This window comes from Triturus cristatus, chromosome 1_2 (genome assembly GCF_964204655.1).
Source record: "Triturus cristatus chromosome 1_2, aTriCri1.1, whole genome shotgun sequence".
Lineage (NCBI taxonomy): Eukaryota > Metazoa > Chordata > Amphibia > Caudata > Salamandridae > Triturus > Triturus cristatus.
Genome location: NC_140580.1, coordinates 101,181,212 through 101,202,788, shown reverse-complemented (window position 1 = coordinate 101,202,788; position 21,577 = coordinate 101,181,212). Strand labels below are relative to the sequence as shown.

The 21,577-nt window shown below is 43.8% G+C and overlaps 1 protein-coding gene across 2 annotated transcripts in view; it reads right to left on the bottom strand.

Annotated features, from left to right (window-relative positions):
- SFXN4 (sideroflexin 4) overlaps positions 1 to 21,577 on the bottom strand; it is a 112,467-nt gene that overhangs the window by 37,743 nt on the left and 53,147 nt on the right. For both annotated transcript variants that reach the window (XM_085602939.1, XM_085602930.1), the window contains exons 6-9: positions 12,788 to 12,813; positions 11,914 to 11,967; positions 11,671 to 11,730; positions 11,522 to 11,590 (exon numbers count right to left, since the gene is read on the bottom strand). In XM_085602939.1, coding sequence (XP_085459065.1) covers positions 11,522 to 11,590; positions 11,671 to 11,730; positions 11,914 to 11,967; positions 12,788 to 12,813 — 209 coding nt within the window. The remainder of the gene's footprint in view (positions 1 to 11,521; positions 11,591 to 11,670; positions 11,731 to 11,913; positions 11,968 to 12,787; positions 12,814 to 21,577) is intronic.

The following is a 21,577-nucleotide window of genomic DNA, read 5'->3' as shown; positions in this document are numbered from 1 at the left end:
CACAAAATGGGGTGCTAGCTCCACTTACCGGATTAGGGGATGATGCCCTCTTTTCCGGCTGACAAACTTGTTTACTGTTTCTTTGCTAGAACCAAAAAGTGAACATTGATCGATTCCAAGTACCTACGGAATTTCTTTTGACATTAGCGAAGTTTGCATTATCCAAAAATTACTTTTCATTTGATTCGCAGTTCTTTTACCAAACAAGAGGCGTGGCGATGGGATGTCCTTTTGCCCCGGAGTTAGCGGTGTTATACATGGGGCTATATGAAAACAATTTCATATATAACAACAACCCATTTTTTGCAAACATTTCCAACTACATGCGATATATCGACGATATTTTCCTAATTTGGACTGGCACACAGGGCACACTGGATGAGTTTGTTGGTTGGCTCAACGAAAGATCTAATGATATCAAATTCAGTTGTGTATCATCAAACGAATGGATTACATTTTTGGATGTCAAAGTAGTGGCTTTAGATGGTCAGCTAGAAACCACACTTTTCAGGAAACAGACGGACAGGAACAAGGCGTCCAAAAATTTTTTTTTTTTTTGTTTCAAAATAATACTGGAACTTTATTGTTTCAACAAAAAAGACAGAACGTTTTTGTTGTTCAAACTGATTTGTAGTCAATCTACCAGAAAAGAAAGGTTGCTACTAGGACCGAGTTTTTAGTGCGTGTGTAGTTTTGTGTATGCAGGAGTATATTGGCCATGAATGTTTGAAGAGTGTATGTGTGTTTGTTTTACTCATTTAGGGGATCATGAGTATTATGTTGATGTATTAAATGTAATGTAAGATATTGTTTTGTACAAAAGATAAATGCGCAATGAAGTAATGTTGCAGCGCAAAATTGTTTTGAAATGTGAAATAAATTAAAATCATTTCCATTGACTAATAAGGAAATCTATAAAACCCTCCTCTCATGTTTCATTTCATTTTAGGAGTTGGAAAAGTATAAGGTTTAGTCAGTCTTAGCTTGGACTATTTGTTCTGTTTTTCAAGGATCTTGGTGCCCAGCACTGACTCTGAAAAATACTTACAACTGTACTTACCAGTAACCCAATTTTCTCCCATAGGAAATCATTGACTGTTTTTCTGGGAAATTTCTTCCAAGTGTCAATTCCTGCAATCTTTAAATATTCTTTAAAAATCGTATAATAACTGAAAACGTAATTACTTACCTGTTTTGGATAAAGGTCCCAGTACTGAGTCTAGGCACCCAGTACTGGATTACAAAAGTAACGAGAACATACTATACCTGCAACTTGAATTTTCTACCATAGGGAATCATTGACTGTTTTCTATGAAATATTTTCTAAGTGTCAACTTTTAAAATAGCAAAATATTGTCTAAAAATCATCACAGTAATTAAGTCGACTTTTATCACTTGATTCCAAGTATTGACCCAGGACTGAATCTAGGATCCAGTTCTGGAATTCCAAAAGTAATCCTAAAAGTAATCTGTGGCAAATAACTTGAAACTTCCATTGAACTCAATGCATTATTGTGTTTAGAATTGTGTTGCCTTTAGCAACCACTTGTAACTTTCTACAAAAGTCAATTGCATATTGCAAAAGTATTGAAATAAAGCATTTCATTCTGAGAGAGTATATTTTAATACCTATTGTTGGTTCTAAAATAAAACAAGCATATATTTTTTATATATAAACCATTGGCCTAGAGTTCCGTTATTGAGTGTGTGAGACCATTTGCTGACTAAGTGTGTGCAACAAATGCTTTACACTGTCCTCTGATACTGCCTTACTGCTCGACCAAGCTACCACTTTAGAGAGTAAGGTTATATCTAACTTTAGCCTCTGCCAAACCTGTGGGGACTGTGGACTCTGTACACCCTGTACCTATTTGGGAACAGTATATACAGAGCCACTTTCTCACAATTCCCATAACATGTGTAAGAAGCCAGCTTGGTTTGCCTGACAGTGATGGCAGTTCGTTTCACCATTTGGATATAGTTAACTGAGTGTGTGGGGTCATGTAGGCCTAATGTAACTCTATATATTGAATATATTGCAGTCTGGCATTCCTAGAAACCTTTCTGAGGTATTCTAAAATTGTATCCTATTCTTTATTGTGGAGCAGTCTACCAATATTGTTTTCCAATTTGTTTTTCAACTTGTTCAGGTGGCTCCTGCGTAGGTCTTGCAACACTCTATATATCCAGATGATTAGTCTCCATCCACAGTCAATAGTGTTTGCAAGTAGTGATGGGGTCTGCGGCTCTGTATCTGTAATGCTCCATAGTTTGCACAATCCTGTAGTTATAGATCTATAGCACGGGACTGCCCAGAAGGGAGGCTTGACATGTCCACTAAAACATAATTTCCAATCCATCTCCCACTGTAGCCACCCTGATCTGCACCCACCGTTCCACTTCCTTGCTTCCCTACAACCCCAAGGATGCCAGCACAATGTTCAATGGAATACTGGGCGAATACGGGATAGAATCGCAGGTATGCTGCAGTGCGTGCCAGTGTTGTGCCAGGTGTTCAAGATATGGTAGGGACATTGGCAACATTGAAAGGGCAACCATGCGCTCCAGGAAGGGAGAACCACCATTTGATCATTTCTCCATATGCAACTTCAGGATATTGCACCCAGGTAACCATCAGTCAATCCACTGGGTTTGAACTGCAAGGGAGTAAATTTCGAACCCAGGGCCTCTACATCCGAATCAATTTTTCAGAGCTCCCACTACAATTCTGCACCGTCTTCTATGCCATATTAGGCTCTACAGTGGACTATCAAGGTCCCGGAAGTACCATCTGGGAAGGACTAGATGTAGGTTTGTGAAGTAGAACAGGTGGCATGATAACAATTATTTTGGCTAGGGCTACCCTTCCTGTAAGTGGCAGAAACCCCCAAAATACTACCTGGAGTCCTAGGGATATACGGCTTACCCTACATAGCCTTCCAGAAGATCTGTTTCTTTGTGGTATATCGGTACCCCAAGGTAGTTAAAGCATGTACTTATCTACCTAATGGCATACCCTCCTCTGCCCGCTTGTTCCTCAAGACCTAGAGGGAAAATACTGGACTTTTCCCAGTAAACTTTCAGCCCCAATAATCCCCCAAAATTGCATAGTGCTTGTGTTATAGCTTGGAGATCATCTCTCGGATTCCTTATATACAACATGAGATCATCTGCATAAAGGGAGACATTACTTGTCTTTCCATATGGAACTCTTCTACGTCCACTTTAAGCTATGTGGCATAAGACTCCATCAGCTGTGCACAGAGGAGGATGGAGATGAGGCAGCGCTTCCTCGTTCTGCATCAGATTTGATATTTGGGCGATATCACATCAGCTGTTCATACCCTAGCTACACAAGATGAGTACAGTACTGCTATCCATTTATGAAAACTATGCTCCAGTTATTTTCTGAGCACTCTGTGCAAGAAATGTCTACTCAGTGAGTTGAATGCTTTTTCCATATTGATTGAAAGTACTGCCATTCATTGGAGGGCAGCTCAATGATTTGAAATAGCTGCCAGATGTTCTTAGAAATACTGTTACCTGGTATGCAGCCATTTTAATTGCTATGTATGAGCATTGACATCTGCGGCAGCAATCTGCTGTCTAATATTTTGCTAATTATTCTATAGTCTATATTCAGAATGGTGAGAGGACGGTATACAGTTACCTTTCCCGGTTTTAGGAAAGGAGATTATTAGGGCTTCCCTGGCCTGGGAGGCAACCTGCCTAATTAAAATACATCATATACATAGCACAGTCAACTTGGGTGCCAGCCAATCCACAAATGTAGCAAACAAATCTAGGGGAAGGCCATTGGTGCCTGGGCCTTTTCCGAGAGGGACGAGGTGATAAGGCACCCTTGAATTCCTGAGCCAAGCCAAAATCAATTTCCTCCTCCGTACTGTGTTCTTGCCTGCCATTTAGTTCAGCATAGTACTCATAGAATGCCCCAATAATTGCCTCTCAGGAATAATGTTGGGTCCCCGCGAGTCTTTGACCCTGGTTGTGCCCTTCATCTGAGCTAGCTAGCCGTGCTAAGAGTCTACCCATTTTATTGCCTTCTACATGCTGACATGCCACATAGTCTGTATGGTCAAGAAAGCTGTCTCCTCACCACGGTGTCATGGGCCGGCAACTCTGTTGCACACCAGTACTCTGATTTTTACCTCTAAGTCTCGCAGCTGCCTGGTAATGGAAACCCTCACAGCCGTTTGAAAACTATGGCCCTGAACCACCACCTTAAAGGTCTCCCATTCGGTTTGCAGCGAGGAGGTAGATCCCTCATTGTTCTCAAGAAGGTCTCCATTAGCTTGACCAATGAGGTGTAAGACTCAGGATCTTCCAGAGTAGTGCTCTGAAGTTGCGACATTGGTATGGGGGCCAGCCATCTCCCCATGTTGATAACCATCATCCGCGTGTTGACATCAGATAGGGTCCAGCCTAGATAGTCAATCATGCTTGCTTCAGACACCAATCCCCTTGAGCCTACAATACAAATGAGTCTGATGTGGACATCATGTACGGGGATTAAAAGGAATATTCCTTTACAATGGGGTATCTGCATTGCCATATGCCTGCTAGGGACCATTGAGCCAACCATCTCTAAAGGCCTTGATCTGACCAGTCTCTTAGGACCTTGGACGCCGAAGGCGCTGGTGCATATAACCCCGGAGGGTGGGAATGATTGAATTATGTATCGAGAATCCCATTGAAGTTAACCCCCATTAGCAAGGGAAATAGAATAGAAGAAAGTATGAGAGGAACTGTGGTTGACCAACGTTGGGGGGCACATTGGCTTTACCACCCAACTTCTCTTCCATGATGCCATATCTACTCCATCTTTGTTGGGAATTTTTTAGTGATCTTGAATGGGTCTCCGAAACGGGCCATTTGACCTGTAACTTTGCCCTCTCTCTCTATCTAGTGAGAAACTTGAAATAGTGCTACATTGCCCTATGTTTCAAAAAGGAGAATGTTCTACATTTTAGTTACAGTAGGCATACCTCCCATATTCCACATTAGGAATCTATATGTGTTCATACCCACCCTGCGGATTTAGGGAACATCTTCCAGTTCCCATGTAAGACCAGTCTTGCCCTCCTCTGCATCAGCTGCAAACTGCGCAAGCTATGTCCACCTTAAACAAACCCCTCGCTGCTTAGAGGGTAGAAATCCCAACTTTTCCCACCCAGGCACACAAAAACTGACGTAACCTGTCAACCTGGATGCAAATGAGGCATGTGTCACCCAAAGGGCACAACTCTGCATGAAGGAGTAGGGCCTAGCGATTGGCAGGTCTGACCTATGAGGGCCAGAGCTCCACAATACTGCTTGGTCTGTGGCCCAGCCATCTAAAGACAATATAAGGCCTTAGATACTGGACTCAATTATTCATTCCATCTGAATTGTGTCAACTCATTTAATTTCCACATGTGTTAGTGTAGTGAGTTTGGCCATTTACATGTATGTGACATCCACCTCAATCATGTGTTCTGGAGATTCCCATGTACTTTGTAGAGTAACAGTGCAATCGTCATCTCCTACAAGCGTTACTATGTCTATTTGGGGGTATTTGTAAAGCGCACTGCTACTCCAAAGTGTGTCCGGCGCTAGATGCAGAAAGGTAGCCGTGGGGCAAGGGGGGAAGATCATGGGCAGGAGTAAAGCCAACTTTTTCCGGAAAAGCGGCGTAGACTTAATGCTTCTGAGGGACAGGGGCAGTTTGTTCCAGAGGGAAGGGCCAAGGAAGGAGAGGGCCTTGCCCCCGTCCTAGTCTTTTTAATACGGGGAGTACTGGCTAGGAAACGATTTGAGGAGCGAAGATGAGTGGGACATAGAACGAGATCCTGCGTTTAAGGTAGCCACGGCCTACCTTGTATAAGGCTTTCTGAGCCACAAGCAGCATCTTACAGATGACTCTTTTCCTTACTGGAAGCCAGTGGAGACTCCTCAGGAGCTTGGACACGTGAGCATTCCGGGGCAGCTCAAAGATAGTTCAGGCCACTGCATTCTGGACAAGCTGAAGCCTGTCCAGCAGATACCTGGAAATGTCCAAATAGAGGCTGTTTCCGTAATCAAGACGAGATATGATAAGGCCTTGAATCACCTGTTGTCTGGCAGCCACAGACTGAAGGAACAAAAATTTCCGAAAAAGGCGCAGGAGGGCAAAGCAAGTGCCCACCACTGAATTTACTTGAGTGCAGAATAGCAGCTGGTTGTCAAATGTAACACCACAAATGTTATCTATAGACTCACGTGTCTATGTGGACTTCAATACGTCGGTCTCACGACAAGGAAAATAAAAATCCGAGTCCAGGAACACCTAAGTACGATTAAAGCTGGTAAATTGTCCACACGCCTGGTGCAACACTTCTGCGAAACTGGACATGACTTAAAATCCTTGAAATGGGTGGTCCTAGAGAAGGTGGTGGCTAGTAGTGATTGTATTGATCGGGTTTTAGCCACTAAGGAGGCACGCTGGATTTTTTCAGAAAAAGTGGACCAGAAGGGGTTAAATGAACGTATTGAGTGGAATAAAATCAGGCATTAAAACATTATCCCTTGAAAGGTCTGTCAACAAAGCACGTTGAAGCACAGGGAAGTTAGGGCATCTTACTCCCTTGTCGTTGAACTTGCATGGCAGGTATATACACTGTGAGGTAGCCATGTGAATGGTTCGTTCCATTTCTTTATCAGGTTCTATTATACCTGTGTGGAAATACAAACTGGCATTATTTTGACAGGTCCCGGTAGAATGGGCGCTATTCATGAGCACATACACACAATACAGGCATTCAAAAAGGTGTTAGTCTGTACTGTCATTTTGTCCTTCCTTTTCCCCCCCCTTTTTTATTTTCATTGAAACTTAGACATATAATTAGAAATATAATTAAGGAGATCTGTGGGTGATAGTGTGCAGCTCTTAATGTAGCCGGTGGTTATATACACACGAAAACATGAAATCACACACTCTAAGATGGCCGCCGTGGTTTCAATATACCGCGCTGTGAGCCGTGTGACTTCCTTCAATTGAAAAAATGAGGGGCGTGTCATCGGCTCGGCTCAATATGAGCTTCCGTTTCACACGCGGACAATGAAGCAGGGACGAGACACGGCTCTGTCAGCCTACGGTTGCGGTGAGAGGGGCGGATTAGGGCAGACGCCTGGGATCTTGGTGGGGGCACTGATACTGACTCTGAGAAGGGACATTTGACGTTACATTGAGTGGCAGACATAGCGACCCGAAACAGGATGATACAGGGCGCTTTCTATTGAGGGGATTGTACATAGCAGTTAATTACAGTCCATTGGGACTTGCCTCAACGAAATCTTGAATGTTGTGCTCGAGAAAGCGAGCAGTGGTAGCCAATGATTGTTGGGACGAGAGCGTTTGTAAGCCTGGGCTCAGGCTAAGTGTATTTTGATTTTAAAGGATGCCGGAAAGTGCGTTATGGTGACCATGGTACTAGCAGACATAGCCTGGGAGTTCGTGGTCCTGTATCTATGAGTGGTGCTTCTAATATTCCATCTTTAAAGCAGTACCCAGTGGTTAAAACTCATTTTTAATGATGTGGTTGAAAGAAGCAATTACTCAGGTGTAATTGCAGTATGATAAACTTGAGTGGAGATATATAACGCAAGATTGTGCTAAGCACAGCATGACTGCTGTATCTTTCCTTTTTCCACAGGCGGTGTATGAGCAAATAATAGTGTTGCCATTCACTCGGGGGTCAGTATTCATTATAACCCCCTGTGGCATAGTGGAGGCAGGTACGAATGCCCTCCGCCTCTACATGGTAAATATAACATACTACCCTAAGTGCAGGAATCTTTGATTATAACCACGATAGGTTGGTGTGTGCCATTTGATGATTAAACAGGAACCTCTATTTCTGTTTTGGTTCTGTTTTTATTCTCTAAACAGCCCTTCTGCAATCCCAAAATTACAAATTCCAGTGAGGTGATTGAAACCTTTTGAAACCCTTGCCCTGATGAATTTGCCAGAACAAAGTTAAGTGGCAATGAAACATGTTGGCCTTCTTTGAAATGGGTAACAACATTTTGTGTTTTTACTTTTGAGTGGGCTCACTGTCTTGAATAAAGAGGGTGACTGTGACGTGAGTCTACAACTCAATTTTAAAGATTGCTTTGAACAGTCGTTCCTTGCAATTCACGGGTTTTGTCTTTTCTTTTTCTGCTGGGAACAGGAACACAGCTTTCTCTTGCGACCTGTTCCCTCTTTTCTCTTCACTGGATTCTAATTTCTTTCTCCCATGAGTGGGCACCCGATGATGAGAAAACGTGGGCATACTAGCGAGAACCGGCTGGCAGCCTCCCTGGTGGTGCGTACGTGAGGGGCCCACTCATGCTTCACCTTCTTCTTTTTTGCTCAAATACTTTTGATTTGTCTTTGTGAAGGTGATGGGTAGTGAAGGGCTGTTTGTTTGTTGTTTGAAGTTTGATAAATTGAGGGCGGCTGGACCTAAATAATTTCTGGATAAGAATACCAGTAGTAGAAGAAAAATTGTTTTTTCTCTCTAAACAGTTTTTTGGTCCTACGCTAAAAGTTTATACCCCTCTGTGGTGCCTTGCCTTGCTTGATATATTGTCAAATTTAAAGCCCAAGTTTTTTACCACCAGATTGTTTATAACGGGTGGGAGCGTCTGCTGACCAGAAGAACAGCAGCGGTGTTACTACATCCGTGCCAAAGAAAAGTAGCTCCGTCTTTCCTGCATTACATTTCAGCTGATTCGCGGCCACAAACCCAAATACTGCTGAAAGGCAGGTACAGATTAACTTGCCAGGGCTGGGCTCGTTGCTCTTCCACGTGAACAACAGCTCGGTGTCATCTGCATAGGATACCATTTTTGCCCCTAAGGATTCTACCATCAAAGCCATTGGTGCGAGGTATGAAACAGGGTTGGATTCAGAGCTGAACCCTGCGGGACACCAACCTTCAGCATGCGAGACGTGGCCGAGTATTGATGGCACCATACTTCCTGACCCTCCCTTCGAGAAAGGATGCCAGCTATTTCCAGGCCTGTCCCAATGCCAATTGAGTGGAGCTATGCCAGGAGCATCTGGTGCGAGACCGTATCAAAAGCGGTCGATAGGTCTAACAGGACCAACAGCGCCCTCTCCCCCGCTTCCAGACACAATCAGATGGAGTCAACTACCTCCAGCAGAGCAGTTTCTGTACTGTGGTCAGAGTGAAAACCTGACTTGGTAGGATGAAGTATGCGGTTCTTTTCGAGACAGAATGATAGCTACTGGTTCACATCTTTGTCTAGAAGTTTTGAGAAGGCAGGAGGAGGGAAATAGGCCTATAGTTGGCAGGATCAGACGGGTTAGCCTGGGCTTTTTTTTAGCAAAGGGATGACCTTTGCTTGTTTCCATAGGAACTGTGGCTGACGAGAGGGGAGTATTCAGTAGCTGGTTCATGAGTGGATTGATAGCCTCTGCCCCCAAGACAAGGATGGAGGAGGGGGCAGGGTCCCACTGTACTACTAGGTAGCTACATAGTTTCCAGGGCTTTAAGGAGGAGGTTGGTAGCGGTCTGCGAAGTAAGTCGGGGTAACGTCTCCGAGGCCTGTCGTTGCTGGAATCCATTTCATTGTTCAACAGCTGGGAAAGAGTGTCATCAGATGCGTAGTCTTCAGATCTGTGCAGAAAAGTTGCTGCTATCACAACAGTATCTTGCTTATCTGCTACCCAGTGGTTAGAACAAAGGCCGTGTGCAACCATTACTTGGGCTAGGCCGCGGTCCAACCACTTCTGTCCAATGTCACTGGTCTTTGGAGAGGAGCCAGACATCCTCGGGCTTTGTCTACGTTCCACCCCAGCACTGTGGGTCCCCGAGTTCCAGCAGCAAGCCTCCCCCTTCTTGTTTCTCACAGTCCCATCAATCTGGGCTGGCCCCAAGGTGTCATGCCTTATCAGGGGAGGACAGACCCAACCCCAGTGCCACGGCCATCCAGCCAGCACCCACTTCCCCTAGTTGAAAAGGAACACACCTGTGGGAGAGGAGCGGGGCACTCAACAACTCCACCCCTCTACCTGTAGTCACGGGGGCCCTGAGGTTCCAAAACCAGTTCAGAAAGCAGGTGCTTCCTTACGGCCACCTCTCCTCTCGGCTGCCGCCTCCAATCAGTTTTGAAGGTCTGTGTCCTGGAAGTCCCCGCCATTTTGGAGTGCGCTGTGCACTCCCAGCGGTTGCTTCAATTTTCGTAGTACTTTTGCTAGGTCTGGATACAGTGTACTGATTGACTACAGCATAGTCTTTTCACCAGGCTTAAGCTAAGGGTCCTCAGGAGGGAACACATCCACTCCCTTCTGACTCTTCCTGATCGAGGTGGTAACAGTAAGGAATAATCCTTCCTTCTGCTTTTTTTGCTTCTCTTTCACCATCAGTAGAAGTCAGCTCTGTTTCACTCGGGAAACTCACTATCTTACAAAAAACTTTTTTCCCCAGGCACCAAGGGCCACAGACTTGGACTTCTAAGGCCAGTCTGTAATGTCCCCAGACCATGGGGTACAATAGAGCCTGTCCTTCCACCAAGGATCTAAGCCGAACTCCTCCAGCAACTTCTATCCCTTAAGCCATAGTGCTTTGACCTTCAGATCCTCCCTCCTGCCATCTCAGGAAATCATGACGCTTCAAACAACATCACTTCCCCAAGTGAGAAGCCACTCCGGCAGCCACAGGGCGGCCCAAGGGGGTAGCAGCAAGCACACAAAAGGGAAAGTGGCCAAGACTACTTGCCAATGTTGCACTCTGGCCAGCCACAACCCCAACGGTTTTAAGGGAGAGTATATGAGAGATACAGAGCTCTGCCACAATCGTTCTTCTAAAACAGACAGGAGACTGACATAAAAAGGCCATAGGCAAGTACCAGCCAACTGACGGGACTCTGCACTCAGACAAAGAATGACCAGCAGCAGACAGGCTGAGGGTGAAATTATCAGATTTCCAGCAGATACGTGCATATTAAAAACCAGAAATCTTAAAGCAGAGTAACATACTACACACACAAAGATCTAGGCCAGGCCAGAAATGTTATCGACATATCTACAGAATCCAGCCTATTCTGCATTTGGAGAAGTCTAGTCATTGTTGGAGGTATATACTGGAGTAGCTTTTAACAAAATTTCAGATATGATTCCAAAGTTAAGGCTGAAAATTTTACAGTTCAGAAAGACTACTTTAATTCGGATACATTTAAAAAATCTTGTTTTCAAAACTTTCAGACTGTACGCAATTTTTCAAACTTGCTAGGAAATTGACTAGAATACAATTTTCATCTGCTTCAAAAAATCAGAAAAGTGGAGAGTATTTCTGAAAGTTCATGAATATTTGCCTATAAAAAAACTGTTTTTGCCAATGCGGTTCTACCTTCTTAGGGAGCACACAATCCCTCCCCACTATTTTAAGCTCTCACTGTTGGTGAATGAAAAGCCCTTTGATAACACTTCCAAACGAAATGCACACCTTTCTAAAACATAAGTGGTTTCACCTACCCCCAAAAGTGCTGTGCAGGAGACTGTTGACAAGAGGAGGACCCCTTGCTTAGTTCGAAACTGGTCGACCTGCAAAAAGAGAATATAGCCCTGTCAGTAGCAGCTGCTACAGCGTAAGCACTCAAGTGAACACCAGACAGCACGCGTACCTGGTTGGTGGCGTTACCATTGGCCAAGTTGAATCCAGCACTGTACGCCTGGAACAGCAGCTGTAGAGAGGAGGAAAAATGAACATGTGGAGTGTGGGATTACATCTGATAGCTCTCAAGGAGCCTGCATGCTTTAATGGATGCTGAAGTGCAGTGGACGAAGAGAGAAAAGATAGGGGCAGGTAATGTGGTGAAACACCACATGAAGGGAGTTACCGATAAAGATGGAGAACGCAGACGTACCTGCCAGAAAAACGCAGGCTTCACTCCTTGGTGAGGCAGCAACGCAGCAACGACCTTAGGTGGGAAAAGTATGTATTAAAAGAGGGTTCGCTATATGAAGCTGATTAGTAAATAAATAGTACCATTTTGGCAGAGGGACCACATCTATGCAGTAATACACAATCTCATCACACAACGTGACCTTGGGCAATAAAACGGATCCTGGTATCAGATATGCAGTTTGTTGCAACTGCAGAGTGGGTACAAAACTCGAGGGGCAATGAAGTGATGGGGATAAGAAGAAAGGATCTTGTATCTGTGCCCAACCAGGGGAGAACGAGTGACAGGAAAGGATCTGAGGAAATTGTCAGAATCCAGTGGCACACAAGAATGGTAAAGCAATTAAGGGGATCTATAACAAGAACGAATCTGACACTTTCACAGGAATATGAGGACAGAAAAGGATAAGAGCTAAACGTGGGATCTTGTGAGACAGACAAGGATTGGATAATGCAGAATGATCTGAGGACTCTAAGGGAGAAGTGACAACAAACAAGCTTCTTAGGCAATCAAGGATGGGCTTTTAAGGACAGACAAGGTTGTGAGGGGATATGGCAAGGGACAAGGATCTGTTGTCAGTCATTAATCAGAGGTCATGGATCAGTGCTGCTGACAGTCACTTGTCTTTTCTCATTTCACACCAAAGATAAACATAGGCCTCATTCACATCAAGCAGAAGCTGGAGTAGAACAGCAGTGTTCATCAAGCATGTGCATCCACCCTTCATTCACCAAGTTTTGCTCCTGCTCCTTTGCACGAGGGAGCATAGAGCCTCACTGTAACCACTGACGGTAGCCTTTCTTCTCCATCTCTCCAGTCTACAGTCACTACTCACCAGTGGAGCACCAATGGGAAGGAAGGCTGCAAGAAGAACACAAAGTAAGATAAATTCACCAGCCAGGAGGATGTGACAGTATTCACGGCCATGTCTTCAAACTACACATCTCACTCAGGTGACATCGAAAACTAGGAAGACTAAGGGCCTGATTACGAGTAAAGGTGCTCTTTATCAAACCGGGCTACGTCATTTATCAGAGCAATAAATAGCTCTTATTACAAGTTTTCAGGGAATAAATAACATGCAGATTTTGGTGTTCAACATACCAAAATCTGCATGGCATGGTAAGTACTGTACACATTTCCCCTGTTAAATTTTGGCATGGTTGGCCTGACAAAATGTAACGAAGGTTGAGTGAGGTGTTCAATGCATTTGATCATTTTTGGATACACTAAATACCTCCCAACTCGTAATTCTGACCATGCACAAACAGGGGTTTACGCATGTACTTCGGTGACACCAACCCACTTGTAATCAGGCCCAAAGAGTAAAGTGAAGCACCAAAGAAGAGTGAGGGAGTCACAACTGAAATACTTTGCAACAACAACAAAAATTACTTGCTTGGATTTAACAGAAACAGGCATTGATTAAGTTAAAGCTATTTGCTTTGCTAATGGTATTGTATAGCAAAGCAAATGGCTTTAACTTTACCAGATAAGAAGTTAGAAGGGATGGATCAGGTTGGACAAAGCGGGTGTGGATATTTGTGAGGTTGTGTAAGAAGAAAAGGTTTGAAGAAAAGCTGGTAGAGCTAGGTAAGGGTGAGTAAGATCAGGGTACAGGTGGTGAGGTTGGAAAAAAGCTGACTGTGTGTGGGAGGATAAGATGACGCTAGAGATGGGTGATGTGTGACTTGGGAGCATAGATGCCTAAGGCGGGGTAACACAGAGGCCAAGATAGAGGAGGTAGAGTAGAATTGTATCTAAGATGGGTGAGGTTGGTGACGATATTGGTTTGGAAGGGTATGTTGATAATGATGGTGGAACTAAAGGGTGAGGTTGTGTAAGATGGTGGGAGGGATGGGAGAGGTTGTGATTGATGGTGGGCGACATGGTAGAGGTTGGTTAAGGGAAGAGAGGGAACTGTGAGGTTGGATATGTTTTGGACAAGTGCAGGAAGGTTAGATAAGCTGGTGGGAGCGATGGATGAGGTCAGGTTAGATGCCTGTAAGGATGACTGGGAGTGGGTAAGGTAGCAGTAGGTAAGGTTGAGGTGGGGTATGAATTTGGTATGGATGGCATAAGATTAGCAAAAAATGGTAGTTGAGATGGGCGGGTCAGATAAGATGGTGCTAGGTTACTACTGTGGTTGGTTAGGTTTGTGAGGTTGTGGGGTTATTGTTACATGACAGTGTAGAAGCAGTATTTGTTTAGAAGTTGGCAGAGTAAGGGGTTTTATAAGGAGCTGGTAGGAGCAGCATTAAGGCCTCCTTCTCCTTATGCACACCTATCAACTCACCCATACTTGCGAGTAAACGTACCAGCTTTGAAGATACCTAGCCTTTTGTGCAAAATAAAATAACTGGCAGTACCTGTATTAAAGGAGGATAGATTGGCTCTCGTTGGGAGAAAAAAAATATTGGACTTATAACAATTCGAGGCAGATTGCTGCACCAGTGGGTGCATAGAATTAAGGATTTCTAATGCCTATATTGCAACCTATAATGCATCAAAGCACTGTTATATCCATATAGTTTATAACAAATCAGGCTAGCTCTAGGTATGAGACATATAGCTTTAACCTAGCAACAAACTAAACACTGGGTACGTCGATGGAGCCGTGTGTGTGGGGGAGGGTAAAGTATCAAGAAAGAGGTGCTTCAAGAAGAAAAGATGAAAATAAGCCAGATTTACAGGTGGAACAGGTGATGGATATGAGCTCATCAGAGGAGGTCAGGTACCCATGTGGTAACCCTAATAAAGGTTTTGGACAAGGAAAGTAATTGTAATGGAACACCTGCTGCTAGAACTGAGTCAAAGTTATTGCTGCTGACGGTCAAGAAATTGAATCAATTTTAAACCAACAACATGTTTCCTAACCCTGGTGATGCACTGTGAGCATTCAAAGATGCATTGAGAGATGGTGTCAGTAAAGGTTCCTTCACTTGTGAAAACGGTAATTGCCAACCCCTATTTGAAGTCTCTGCTCTGGTGACAAATGCACTGCTGTTGTCCAAGTGAATACATCACAAGTAGTCTCATGCACTAAACTAGAATCTGTAAAAACAAACAAACTGAACGGTACTTAACATGTTACTTTTTTGTCCATGGATTTCATATTGTTTATGCAAGCGCGTTCACCAAACAAAAAGCTACACTATTCTTAAGGGCTACTGCACCTCACTATCACGATAACACTAACAATTGTTAGAATTATAACTAAAGTACTGACAGCAAGTTAGGAACTGTACAGCTACAAACCTGTGGCAGCTTCAATATATAGTTATTGAAACAGCCCTGGACAAGAACTGATGAAGAATCTGTATGAGAAAGTAACGAAATCACATGAGCCACTCTATGAGTCCCAATGTTTAGAGGATAGAAATGTTTTCAGAATGTGGTACTGACACCCAAAAATACAGATGGAATCAGAGTCCTCAAGTCCTGATACACACAAGTGCTGTAGCACCCATAGTTAGGACTATTGTGCACATTAAGCCTTGTGGCTCAAACAGTAGATATGTATACACATGCCCCAGAGAGCAATACTCAGTTTGCCGAATATATGGCATCAGCCGAGTATGCAGGCAACCCACTGCTCTAAATGCACAGGTATGGCCACGTTATAAATTTCCTAGCACCTCTCTGAATGAACAATTTAGGTCCACCGTTGAGACGACAAAGCTTGTTGATTCCTCAGTCTAATTCACTGAAAGATGAATGATATTTAACAGGCTTGGACCTACGGGAGAAGCAGCAGCACTGCCATTTGTGAATGTACAGTTCTGTTCCCCCACTTAACCCACAACAGTTGTGTTTTTGAACAGTGAAAGTCTGCTCAGAAAAACCGTCACAACCACACAGGCCTAAACGGCCACACTGGTAAATGTATACATCTCTATGAATAACACTACATTATTAGGATGAGATCACAAATATGAAAACATGAGCATGCTTCTTTGCTTATATAGCATGCCAATAACTCAAACATAGTTTCAATATTACAAAAAGTGCATAAGCAGTACAATATGAGCTAAGTTTTACCTAACACAGAGCAATTTCTTCTACCAAGTCATTCACAAATAAATCTAAACTTAAAATGATATAATATTAATCAATGGTTGCAATTAGTGGAATTCATATCTACTGTCTGCTGCAGGCAGAGAGAAGTCACATACTGGTGTACCATTGTAAAAACAATTCCCTAACAAGACAAAATATTGGCTTTCACATGCTGACACAACAAAAAAGGTTTCAGTCTGCTCGTTTGAAAATATCAGTAGTAGCAACTCGACATATTGAAATAATCTATAGAGGTACCAAACAATGACTTCTACGAATTTAGAGGTACTGGGTGGTTTTGCTAAGGGAAGCAGGCATTAAGCTTCTGATAACGACAACAGTGAGACAACGACACCAGTGAGACAATACCACCCATCAATAACTAACTCTTCATATGTCATGACGTAATGTATAATTCACATGCAGAAATTGTGAAAAGAATCACAAAACCAATCAAATTTGGCATGTCTCCAGTTTATGTGAAAAGCAAATGCACATCTGAATGGTGGCCTTTCTTTGGAGCAATGCGATATTAGATACCTTTGCAAAGTATTTGTAAGAGTAAAGGCCTTAATATACAACAGCCTCTGACCACGAGCCATGCTGCAGAAGTGGGGGGGTGGGCCATCCATCGCACAAGAACCACGCCAGCCGAAACTACAATTCTGATGCTCCCTTAACATATGCGCCAGTCTCCCTATAGAGAATCACTGACTTTCTTAATGCGCTGTAAGCAACGGCTATTTCGCGCTATTCTCCACTGGGCCCCATTGAACCCGGATTACCCCTTTCAAACTATTGCAACCACATGCAACCGCAGATGCAATCACATCATTACCGGGCACTCAGACCTTCATCCTTCTGGAACCTGAAACTAGAGGCGGGTGTATATCTATCTGTGTTTTAGTACTGCACAAGAAATGAAGGGGGGGGGCGGAATGCTGGGAACCGCACCCTGTCCTTTTAAATTACATAACGGAGCGCTACAGTATTCTAACAAAGGACTTCTGCTCTGCGGCCATAGGACATGCTGTCACTTTTGCCCCTTGCTCACCTTACCTTCGACACTCGCGAGGACCTCGTCAAAGGCCCCCCAGCACCCTGCGAACCTCGTATGCAGCTTTTATCCTCTGCAACATGACTCCGGCTCCACCCGAGACTGCAGGCTCCAGCCAGGAAAAGGGGACGTGAAGGCAGCCGATTCCACCGCTTGCCATGGCTCCCCTTCGCCTGCAGAGTCAAGCATCTTCACTTGTGCGCCAGTCCTCTACTGGTGGGGGGCACCACGGTATTGCTTCCTGGTTCGCAGCGGTGTGTTGGGCAGCAAGCAGGTAGACCCTCCTGGTCGTGGCGTGGCTGTAGGTACCGCTGCCCTCTCTTGCACGCTGTTCTGTGCACTGCCGCCTGCTTCCAAAGTAAGCTCCGCTGGTCAAACCCTGGTTGAGAGAGTGGAGTCTTGCTCGCTGCTTCCGGTCCCATGCTGCCTCGTCCGTCTCCTCTTAGGGAACAACTACCGGGACTTTTCTTCGATGCCGGTCGCATGCTGGTCTAGAGTCCGGCCGCTCTGCCGACTTTGCCACTCAGCTGTACGGATCCCAGGGGCACGAACACCGGGCGGCAGGCACAAGTGGGGAAAAATCATGCCCACGTGGAACTTGGGGAGAGCTACGCCGAATGGAAAGCGCCAGTCCAAAGCTCCCCAGCTCCACGATGTAGTGCCCGCAGCCCCCCCCGTTGCCCGCTGAGCAGTAAGCCCTACCCGCCGGCATCAGGAGAACGAACGGAAAGTCGGACTTTGTTTTGGTGTCTTCTGCTTTGTTCACATAACTTTCCCCATTACCATCAAGCCCCGCCCACTGTAGTCAGCATTTCTTTAGGACCGCAGTTTAAAGGGTCCGCGCTGCCGATCGTGGCGGCCAGGGAGGAGGCGCGTGTGATCTGATTACGGACATCAAGGAGAGAAGTGATTTACTACCCACCCTTAACTCACCCAGAAACAAGCACGGTCCGCTTTCACTTCCTTCTGCTGTGAAACCTTTCTTGTCTTTATGGGGCCATGTGTTTTAAAACACATGGCCCCATAAAGATAAGAAAGCTTTCACGGCAGAAGGAAGGCAGACGATCCCGTCCAAATGGGACGGCTCAGAAAGCCAGACGAAAACATCACAAACACCTCTTTTCCAATGGCTGGCCACCGTTTATCATAAACGGTGATACCGGCCAATGGAAAAGAGGGGCGGGGCTTTATGCCCTTTACACAAAATACCTCAAAACGTTAAATCTCGCCAGCGTGACTGCGCATGTGCGCAGCCCACGCAGGCGAGACCTAAAACAGAAGCTTCTGAAACCTACTGGTTGAAGCAGAGCCACAGTGCATATCGTCTACCCCCATGGTTTGACAACCAACCCTAGAACTCTTGGCTACCAAGGTAATCTGTATAATTCCATGAAAAAAATACCTTTATATAAGCCATAACAAGATGCAATAACAATCCACCTTAAAAGGTCTAACAGTTTTAACATATCCTTTTAATTATAAATAAGGCTTGCCTATGACCTTTAAGATTTACTTCACACTATAACCAGCTCATTACTTGTATATATTGAGCTTAACCTTTCCCACAAGGCACCTGTTTGGGCTACAGTCATAAAATTATAAATACGTACAAAATCCATTTGCCAAAACAATATACAACCCATCGTAACGGGGTCTAGCGAGCATTCCAACAGTGCACTTCTTGTAACCCCCTCTCTGGTAAACAGTGAGATTACATGTAACAAAATACCTGCCTTGAAGTGTTAACACTGTGTAATAACAATCCACCCTTAAAGGCCTATTGTCTTCAACACAGGCTTTTCACAATAAATAAATCAGGTATAGGGCCTTTTTCATAACTTTGCATAATACACAGATCAGACCTATTCATCTAGCAGAACATTTTCCAAAACAAACCAATTCGGAATATAGTATTAACCACTGGCTTGTCACCATAACCAATTCAGGCCTGCAGTATAAAGCGTAGGCATTTCCATAAGGTAATCATCAGGCATACACTTACAAAATTTAAAATATGGTCACCAGCATACAACTCTCCTAACAAGGATTAGAGTGAAAATCTACACCAGAAATTGTCAGATAGGATTAACCAACACTATTAACCCTTGCCTATTACACTAATCTACGAGTTTCCATGTAAAAAAACCCCACCTTTCTACAATCTAACACAGAGAAATGCCTACCCATCCTTAAAGGTCTATTGGCTTTAACATATGTGTTTATGTTTAGTTTACTTATTGAGCGCAACATACACTAATGAGTTTTCTAGGTGCTACATCTGGAAAATTGTGATTGCTGCAGCATAAAATTCCTTTTTCACTTATTTCCGAAATAAAAGTCGAGAGGACGGTGTGCGCAGCTGAAGTGGTGATGTGTTCCGTAACTTACTGGCAGCCACTGAGAAGGCTCAGCTTATATAGATGGAACTTCCAACAGAAACTCCCCGTTGGATGGATGAACAGACCCAACAATTCTTTTGGGCCAAAAAGGTTGGTATATGTGCATAGAGAGCCTAGTGCCCAATAGGAAGTGCTTTAAAAGTGATCCTATACCGTATTAACAGCCTATGTAAAATCCTTCTTGCTGAAGAGACTGGATCAGATTTTTTATTATAAAGTAGCAGAGTAGTTGTGTTTTGCATCAGTTGAAGACATATGGTGTGTTTTGGGGGACAGCCAACAAAACAGAACTGTAGTAGTCTTTTCTGGATTGGATTGGATTAGAGCATGGTTCACCAGGATTCTTAACTTTTCATATAAAAAAGGTAGAACTGGACTGGGTTCAGTGGGAAAGAACAGGTTTTAGTGACGAGAGTAACTTTTTAGATGTCAAAAAAATGTCAGTTTTACTGAGATTTAGTTTTGGATCATTTGTAGACATCCACCTTCTAGTTACCTCCAAGCTGCTAGTGTTTGCCTGGTTAGGGTCGGGCGAAACCCCAAATATTAAACACATATTGCCACATACATGTAGAGCCTTGTGTCTAGATTATGCAAGATAGCAGCTAATGAGAGCATGGAAAAATAAAAAGCAGAACGGGCAAAATGGAAACCTATGGTAGGCCATAAAGACTTCTTTGGTTGTTGAGGAAAAGGGAGTTTGAGAAACAATTTGTAGAGAACCAATTTGAGTTCTGTGACTTAGAAGGAATATAAGCCAGCTCCGTGCTTTGTCTCTGAACCTGATGTTACATAATCCTCAGAATAAAATCTGATAGTTTATTGTATTGAATGTGGCTGACAGGTCTAGGAGAATCAATGGTCCTGGATCTCTGGCATCCATCATCCTACGTAAGTCATTGAGTACAGCGACAACAACCAGTTCAGTACCAAGTCCTTGCCTGAAACCAGCGTGAAATGTATCCAAGAAATTGTGGTTTTCAACAAAGTCACAGATCTGGAAAAAAAACACGTTTTTCTAATGAGTTTGACACATAATGTAGGAGGGAAATGGGATGATAATTCCCAGCTGTGGCATTTACAGAGGGGTTATTTAACAAAGGTTTGATATTAGTAATTTTCCATAAAACGGGCACAATTCCGATTTTGAGTGACTTTGAGAAAATGGCCGGATCTCTTTTGGAGTTCTCTCATAAACATAAACAGTTCTTTGGAAAAATTAAGAGTGTTGTGTAGACGTGGGGGAAAACAAGTACATATGCTTTGTACAATAAATTAGTCAGGCCTACTGCCTCTGTTGTACGTTTTCATAGCAAACAGATTAGAATTATGGCATTTGACATAACATTTTCCCAATGAAGCAATCAGGCCAATAGCTTTATCATCATTGGCATGTCACTTTACCATTTCAGGCCTACTGTATTGAGCTTACAATTTCCCTCAAGGCAACCACCGGGCATAGAGTCATAAAATTATAAATAAGAAAAAACTGCAATTGGAGAAATAATATACAACAGTAAAAAAGCAAATGTTAACAAGAATTATCAAGGCCAAAATCTTCTACTGCGCAGGGTTTGTCAGCTAGGGCTAAACAACACCAAAAACCCTAGCTATTACAGTATTCTGCGAATTTCATTGTAACAAAATACCTGTATACAATAGAACACGGTGAGATAACAGTGACGTACAACTGGCTTTATCGTATGCTTTTCGCGATAAATAGGTCTGGTATACTGCCTCTGTTGCTATGTTTGTAACGTTTCAAACTAAACAGTTCAGACCAGGGCTTCCCAATGCCGATCTACTATGGGTCCTGAGAAACTGGGCCAAGCACTTCCCCTTCTGCACTTGACTCTGATCGAGCAGTCCAAGGTTTCTCAGGGGGAGGTAGGTGCAAGATGTACGAGGGCGCATAATTCAAAATCCCTCCCCCCCCCCCCCCCAGGTCCCAATAAGCTGATTGTCGAGTCCAAACAATTTTTGGAATAAATAGCAGCATTTATTACACATGGCAAACACACCACACTAAATAATCCACACAAGTAATCGCTCTAGCGCTTTTCATGGCAGTGCTCACCCCTGCGGGTCTTCTTGCTCCCCTCTCGCCTCC